This window comes from Tupaia chinensis, unplaced genomic scaffold, assembly GCF_000334495.1.
Source record: "Tupaia chinensis unplaced genomic scaffold, TupChi_1.0 Scaffold000116_1, whole genome shotgun sequence".
Lineage (NCBI taxonomy): Eukaryota > Metazoa > Chordata > Mammalia > Scandentia > Tupaiidae > Tupaia > Tupaia belangeri.
This window is the reverse complement of record NW_006159580.1, coordinates 2720466-2728889: the sequence shown is the minus strand read 5'-3', so window position 1 is coordinate 2728889 and position 8424 is coordinate 2720466. Positions and strand designations below refer to the sequence as shown.

At 55.7% G+C, this 8424-nt stretch overlaps 1 protein-coding gene across 1 annotated transcript in view; it reads left to right on the top strand.

The window, feature by feature from the left end:
* Positions 1 to 6: 6 nt before the first annotated feature.
* The window catches only part of ITPR3 (inositol 1,4,5-trisphosphate receptor type 3), a 110898-nt gene continuing 102480 nt past the window's right edge, over positions 7 to 8424 (top strand). Inside the window, exon 1 of the mRNA XM_014586175.2 lies at positions 7 to 195. Within this exon, the coding sequence (XP_014441661.1) occupies positions 107 to 195 (89 nt within the window). The 5' untranslated portion in view covers positions 7 to 106. The remainder of the gene's footprint in view (positions 196 to 8424) is intronic.

Here is an 8424-nt window from a genome sequence, read left to right as displayed (position 1 = left end):
GGGGGCGCGCCCCTTTCCGCCCCGCGGGCGCCTGGGTCCTCCGCACCGAGCCTGGCCGCGCGCCCCTGGGCGCTCCCGCCGCTCCGGGCCCCGGAGGGCCGCAGCCATGAGCGAAATGTCCAGCTTTCTCCACATCGGCGACATCGTCTCCCTGTACGCCGAGGGTTCCGTCAATGGCTTCATCAGCACTTTGGGGTGAGTGAGCCGAGCTCGAGGGGGCGCGGGCGGGGAGGGGGAGCAGTGGGCCCTGCTGCCAGCTGCGTGCGACCTGCCGCCGCCGCCCTCCGACTCCAGACCGAGGACCTGGACGTCCCCAGCCTCAAGAGGCAGGGCAAAGGCTCGCCTACTTTCAGAGAAAGGAAGTGAAATGTTTGCTCAGGTACAAGTTGGGCGCCCTGCTGAAGTTGGCAGGAGGCACCCGCTCGGCGAAGCCTCCACACGCCTTTCTTCAGAGCGGGCGGGGTGGCCCAGACTTCCTCTGCAGGTGGTCCCAGGGGCGGGCAGGTGGGTGTCGCGGGCCCGAGTTGGAGGAGGGCATCCGAGCCTGGACGTGCACGGCTCTGGGGCGGAGCAGAGCTGGAGAGGGGAGCAGGCTCGACCACTGGAGCCCGGAATCCTCTGGTTGCGGATTGTGGGGCTCCTTTCTTGAGGGGTCACACCTCCTTCCAGCTCTCTCCTGTCCCGCCCTCTCCAGCAGGAGTGTCTTCTCCGCCCTCCCCTTCCCGGGTCCCAGGCCCTGACCCGCTGCCCCCCTTCTCTCCTCCTCTCCCCGTCAATTTCCTGCGCGGCTCCTGTGGCGCCCCTCGGTCCCTGGTCCCAGGTTCTCTGGAGCACTGCAAACATTAATTACTGCTGGCCGCCACCCCCCAGGGTCTGGGCTGGATAAACAGCGAATCAGTTCGTGTCCCTGGAGAGGGCCAGGTCTGTGGCAGAGATAGGACCAAAGACGCGGGTGGGGAGAGGGTTTATTGGAGGAGCAGTGGGGTGAGTGCGCCATTGAGGTGTCTCCCTATAGGCCAGCCCCAGGGCAGGGCCTGCTGGCCCGTCCTCCAGTGTTGTCTGCGGGCCTGTGTCATATTCCCTCGTTCTCCCCATCACACCCAGCTGCCTTTTGGAGGGAGCCGGCCCTCCTTTGCTGACCCCGGTGCTGGATCCCAGCCAAACCCATGGGGCCTTCCTCTCTGGGGGTTTGGGAGGACAGGCACCCTCAAGCCAGGGCTGGCTCTCATGCATCCCGGAGTGCGAGTCCCCTGGCTGCCTTGGGTGGTGCAGGATTGTTGGGAGTTGAGCGTTAGTCCGTGGAAGGAGAGTAGCTGTGGGGTTGGAGGGCCCTCTGCGGGCAGGGGATTCTGATGGGGAATTCCAGCTACCCAGCTGCCTTTTCTCAGCACCTCTAGGCTGCTCCGGTACTCCTCCCCGTTCAGAGGTGACTCCCTGGCCACTCTCCCTCCTCCCCCAAAGAGATCTGACTCCTGCCCAGTTCCCGGTGGCTAGGGTGGAGCCATATCTGTGCAGCGCCCCCCCCCAGGCAGTGACCTGCCCTGAGGCTAGGGCCTGCCCGCAATGGATTCTCTTGCTTGTAGAATAACCCCCGACAATGGGGGAGGGAACATGGGGGCCTCTGGTGGAAGTCCAGGGTCTGCACAGCCCTAGGGGCCATCTCCTTTGTTGCTTAGTGCCCAAGCACACAGTAGGTGGTTTTTATTTAGAGTGAGATTTAACAGAATCAGGGAAAACATTACTCCCCTCCTGTTCTCAGGCAGACCTCACTCCTTCTCAAGGGAATGTGGGGGCCAGCAGGTGGCGTGGTGGTTCAGGTATCGTACTCACACATGGTCAGTGATGGTTCGAGTCCTGGAGCTGGCGACTTGAAAATCATGCGGGGCCAAGATCCGGAGAGGAGAATGGAGGAGAAGGGATTGTGGTGTGACCATCCCCCCTGGGGGGTGACTTCTCACTTTCCCTCTCACTGTCTCTCTCTGTGGAGTGCATGGGCCCTATGGCAAAACCTTCAAACAAACAGCACCAGGAAATGTCTGCTAACCTAACCTAACTTCCTTCTACCTTGGCCGGAATTCCTGCCCAGGAACTGCTTCTTCCAATTCACCTGGATAGGGGCAGGTCCCGATGACCTCTCAGATTCTTTCTCCCAGGGCCGGCCCCTCCTTCTGCAAACAGCTCCAACACCTGACCTTCCACCAATGGTCGCTCACCTTCCCAGTCTGACAGTCTGGCCTCAACAAATCCAGTGCGGCCCCAGCGTAACGTTCTGGGTTTTTCTCACCCCTCCCTCCTTGAGCACCTGAAGGTCCAGGTGCAGGACGGTACTCCCGGTCCCTGGAACCTGTCCCACCCTTCGGTCTCCTTACCTTTGCTCCTGTCTCGTTCCCACCCTTCAGCTAGTCTCCACCTGGGTAAATCTGTCCCACCCTGGAAGACCTTTGCAAAGTGACCTCTTCTGGGAGATCCAGCTTCCTCCTCCGCTCAGGGTAGAGTGGACCATTTCCCTCTATGCCTTTTTAAATTTTTTTTTTTTTTTAGAGGTTTTTGCTATAGGGCGCGTACGCTCGCCAGAAAGACAGAGAGAGACAGAGAGACAGAAAGCGAGAAATCACCTCCCGGTGGGATGGCCACACCGCAATCCCTTCTCCTCCATTCTCCTCTCGGGATCTTGGGCACGCACGCACACGCGCCCGGCGTGAGTTTAAGCCACCGGGCCTGGGACTCAAACTGCAGTTGACTACATGGGAGTCCAGCGACATAGCCATTACGCTAACTGCTGGTCCCCCTTTTTAAAATTTTTTAAAGAATTATTTTACTTAACTTTATTTATTTATTTACTTATTTTAATTTGACCGGAAAGGGACAGAGAGAGAGAGAGAGAGAGAAAGTGAGAAAGCAAGACACCAGGTCTGAGATTCAAACCATGGTCAGCCACGTGGGAGTCCAGTGCCCTTAACCACCATGCCACCTGCCGGCCCTCCTCTATGCTTTTAAAAAGATTATTTATTATTATTACTATTTTATACATTCAGTCGCTTTACATCATTTAGCTGGTAGGGAAAATCTGCCCAACCCTCTATGCCTTTTTACAAACTGCTTTCTGGCGGTTTATAAATGTCAGAGGCTCTCCTGTGAGCCCATCCAGTGCTGGGCACTTTGCCAGGGTTAACTAATGAATTTTCATGTACTCAGCACATCCACAGCACCGTCCTGGGCCCCTGGACTGGGTGAGGGTGAGTCAGGGACTGCGCCTTTCGCCTCCTTGAAACTGAGTCGTCGTTGGAAGCGCAGACCTGTGGGTGCTGTGAGGCATCCCTGTTCAGAGGGTGGTCCTCCGCTGGCTGCTTCAGCATCACTGAGATGCCGCTGGCTAGAAATACAGACTCTTGGGGCCGGCAAGTAGCGTGGTGGGTAAGGCGGCTGGATTCCCACATGGCCAACTGTGGTTCGAGTCCTGGACCCAGTGGCTTGAAAATCACGCAGGGCACATGTGCGTGCGCGCCTGAAATTCTGAGGGGAGAATGGAGGAGAAGGGGTTATGGTGTGGCCATCCCCCCGGGGGGTGGTGACTTCCCATTTCCCTTCTCCACTCCGGAGTACATGTGCCCTAGGGTAAAAGTCTAAAATCCAAACAAACAAACAAAAAATCCCAGACTCTCAGACCCCATGCTCAGTCCTACTGAATCAGATCTGCGTGTTAGGTGCCCAGGGGATGGTGCGTCACAGTGTGAGAAGCACTGCTTTGAGTGGTCTCTGGTTCGTTTTCTTGCCTCCACTTTTTTTTTTTTAAAGTTCGTACTGTCGGGCAGATGTGTTCTCCGGACATAGACAGAGAGAAAGTGATCCCTCCCCTCGGCTGGGAGAAGACTATACTGCCATTCCTTCTCCCAGTCTCCAGATTTTGGGCGTGCACATGCGCTAGGGGTGATTTTCAAGCCACTGGACTGGAGATTTAAACCACGCAGCTGGCCATGTGGGACCCAGCGCCTTAAATCCACAGCACCTGCTGGTCCCCTGCCTCCTTTCTCAACTCCTGTGCCCTCTGCCTTCCCCGCGGCTGTCGGTACCCGTCTGCAGCCCTGGAGGCTGGCTTGGCGGAGGACTCGGGCTAGTCCAGTGGCCAGTGCCTGGTGTTCAGACGTGCCAGTCCGGGCTGGGCGAAATGAATTTGTGAAGACAGAGGCGGCCGTGGTGGGCAGAGGGGCCAGGGCAGCAGGGGATGTGGGAAGAGGAGTTGGGGGAAGGGTGGAGGCTGGGGCAGAGTGGAGGTGGCTAGTTAGGGCTGCCTGGATCATTAGAGCTGCTGGGGGAGATTGTACATTAACTCTGGGCTGGGCTGGGCTAAGATGGGAGGGGTCTGGGGACTGGGTCCCAGAGTGGGTCCAGGCTGCCAGGGCTGGCGAGGGAAGGCAGGCCCCCACGCCTGTTCCTGGCAGGAAACTGTGGCTGCAGCCTCGCCCCTCACCCCAGGTGGGAGGCCCAGAGGCCAGCGCTGGAGTGCCGATCAGGGCAGAGGAAGGTGGAGGATTCCATGTGGCTTCAGGCCAGTGGCTGGGGAGAACAGCCTTAGGCGGACCCTTTAGATTTCACGTCCTCTCCCTTCAAAGCCTTGAGTGCCCAGAGGGGCAGCCCCCCACCCACAGGGAGTGCCAGTGAACTGGGGCTTTTTTTAAAGAAATTTCCTGGTTGAGGTGTATATTTTATTTAACTTTATTTATTTATTTATTTTTTACCAGAGAGGGACAGAGCGAGAGAGAGAGAAAGAGAGAGGGAAAGTGAGAAAGCAAGCTTCCAGGTCTGGGGCCCAAACTGTTGGGCCATGTGGGAGTCCAGCACCCTTCACCACCATGCCACCTGCCGGCCCCGTGCACTGGGTCTTACAGCTGAGTCCCTGCAGTTGTCCGTGCTCTGGGGCTTGGAGCACCGTTCTAGGGTGCTCAGCACCTCTGACCTGGCTCGCCCAGAGCTGGGCGGTCACAGTGAACAGGGTCTGTAGAGACCCCTGCCTCTTCCCCGCGGGGGTTTCCTGTCCACTTTCCCTAGGAGGGTGGGCACTGATGGTCAGGTCCTGAGCAGTGTGGGGGTATAGGCAGAACAAGCCCAGGTCCCCAGGGCCACGATCCTTGAGTCCAGAGCCTCAGGCCACGGCTTTCAGGAAGGCCGTCACTCTGGTCATGTTTTACCGTTACCTCGCTCTGGGTGTGTGCGTGAGTTTATTTCTCCCATGAGCAAAAGAGAGAGAGCGACGACACCCCCAAAAGTGTCCTGCCGCTGCGGTCCACCTCTAGTTTCACCCCTGGCTCATGGGCACGCTGGCGTACTCAAGGGGGGCTTTCTTTTTCTTCTTCTTTGCTACAGGGCATGTACTCTTGCTGGAGAGAGACAGAGAGAGGGAGAGAAGGAGAGGAAGAATGAGAAAGTACCCCTAGGGGAACGATGGCGTGGTGTCCCTTCTCCTCTATTCTCCTCTTGGGACTTTGGGCAAGCATGCGCACGCCCGGTGTGATTTTCAAGCTGCCAGGTCTGGGATTCAACTGCACGATCTCCATGTGGGATCCAGCCACCTTAACTATGAGGTCACTGGCTAGCTTGACAGGGAGAACTATATATATCTATATTTAAAAAATTAATAAGAGGTTTTTGCTATAGGGCATGTGCACTCTCCAGAAAGACAGAGAGACAGAGAGATAGAAAGCGAGAGATCACTCTCCAGGAGGATGGTCCCTTCTCCTCCATTCTCCTCTCTGGATCTTGGACACGCACACACACGCACCCAGTGTGAGTTTAAGCCACCGGGTCCAGGATTCAAACCGCTGTTGACTACATGGAAATCCAGTGACATACCCATTACGTCAACTTCTGCTTTCTTAAACTATTATTTGAACTTTATTATTATTTTCTAGTTTGATGAGAGAGAGAGAGAGAGAGGATGTGAAGAAAGGAAGCCACCGGGTCTAGGACTTGAACCACAGTCGGCCGCGTGGGAGTCTAGCACTCTCAACCACCACACCACCTGCCGGCCGCCAGCAGGGAGATCTTTGGGCGTGAACCGGAGCCTTCTCCGTGGTCAGCATCCCAGAGCACCATGTCTCAGTGCTGCCCCGTTGGGCCCCTCCCCGTGTGGACGAGGCCCTCCCTTCTCAGAGCGTGTGTCGGGCAGCCTCGGTGACCCCCGAATGAAGTGTGCTGGCTGGAGCTGACAGCCCCTGGGGACTTTAAAAAAAATCCCAGCTCCCAGACGCCATGCCGGATCAGTGCGTCAGCATTGGGGTGGCGTCTGGGGAGACAGCCTTAGCGGACCCTTTAGATTTCATGTCCTCTCCCTTCAAAGTCTTGAGTGCCAGAGGGGCGGCCTTCCACCCCACAGGGAGTGCGAGTGAACCGGGTCTTGAAGCTGAGTCCCTACCTCTGCCATAGTGCTCTGTGGCAGGGCCTTGGAGCACCATCTGAGGGTGCTCAGGACCTGTGACCCTCACATTTTCAAAAAGGTCCCCAGGTAGGGCCAGAGAAGCGGTTAAGGCGCTGGGCTCCTGCATGGCAGATTGTGGTTCAAGTCCTGCATTGGCAGCTTGAAAATCTTGCTGGGTGCATATGTGTGTGCCCCTAAAATCCCAGGAGGAGAATGGAGAAGGGATTGTGGCGTGACCCTGGGGGAGGGATTTCTCACTTTCCTTCTCTGTCACTTTCCAGAGACAGAGCACAAAGACCACATGCCCTATGACAAAAACCTAAAACAGGGACCAGCAGTTAGCATAATGGCTATGTTGCTGGACTCCCACGTTGTCGACTGCAGTTTGCGTCCCGGTCCCGGTGGCTTAAACTCACGCCACGCGCGTGTGCGTGCGTGCCCAAGATCCCGAGAGGAGAATGGAGAAGAAGGGATTGCAGCGTGGCCATCCATCCTGGAGGGTGATTTCTCGCTTTCTGTCTCTCTGTCTTTCTGGTGGGCGCACGCGCTCTATAGCAAAAACCTGTCCAAAAAAAAAAAAACCCTAAAACACAAAACAAAACAAAACCCAAAACTTCCTGGGGTGTGGGGAGCCGCAGATGGTATGGTGGTTAAGGCATTGGACTCCCACATAGCCAACTGCGGTTTGAGTCCCAGATCTGGTGAGCCAGTGGCTTGAAAATCACGCTGGGTGGGTGTGCATGCATGCTCCAGATTCCAGAGAATAGAGGAGGATTTGTGGCTGCATGGCCATGCCCCTGGGGGGGTGATTTCTCACTTCCTCTATCACTGTCTCTCTGACTCTCTCTGACTGGTGACATGGTGAGTGCACATGCTCTTAGCAAAAACCTATGAAAAAAAAAGCTCCCTGATTATTTTACTGTGTGTTGGGGGCTTGAATCCCTAATCGGATAGGCTGATAGGCTGCGAGCTAGCCTGTCTGCCGGGTCTGCCCACCCCTGGCCCGGGCAGCCTCTCTCTTTTCCCTCAGCAGACATCATTAAGTCACTCAGCCAGCATTCACGGAGCACCTGCTCTGTGCCAGCTACTGCTTCAGGCACTGGGGAATCAGCAGTAGTCGGGACAGAGTTCCAGCTTGTTCCGCTCCGTGCGGTGGGAGCGGGAGGGATGATCTGTAAGAGTCCTTGGAGGCATGAGTCTGAGACACGTGTAATTCCAGGAGGGGGACTGCCCCTCCCGTGCTGACCGCATTCCCCGGGCGGATTGCAGACCTGCCTTGGCTTTCATCTGGGTGTGATTTCACTGGAACGAGATGTTAGACTTCTGATCTGTACCCCAAGGCAGGTCTTGGCCTCAGCTGGCCCGATCCCTGCGACAGCTAACAGCTCTTTTTTTTTTTTTTTTTTTTTTAAATTTAGGTTTCTGCCATAGGGCGCGTGCACTGGCTGGAGGGAGACAGAGAGAGACAGTGAGAGGGAAAGTGGGGAACCTCCCCCCTGGTCCCAGAGAAGATGCCACACCACGATCCTTTCTCCATTCTCCTCCTGGGATTCCGCACATGTGCACACGCGCCTGGTGGTAGTTTCAAGCCGCCAGGTCTGGGACATGAACCATGGCTGACCATGTGGGAGTCTGGTGCATTAACCATCACACGACCTGCTGCCCCAACAACCCATTTTTAAAATATATATATATATTTCTGATTAAAAATAAATAAATGTTCCTTGGAGAAAACATGATAAAAAATGATCTGCAGTACCACTGAGACTTAACATTGATATTCGGAATAGATCTGTAGCCTTTATAGACACGAACATTTACGCGTGATGTCAAAGTGCGCCCACGGCTTCCAGCCCGGCTTTCTTCAGACATAGCATTATTTCCCTGCCCACGCCCACATGCCCGGTTATGGCGGCACCGCATCTCCAGGTGTGATGTGCCTTAACTTGTTTAAGAAACTTTATTTTTAAAAAAAGGAATTATTTATTTATTTAATTCCATTATTATTATTA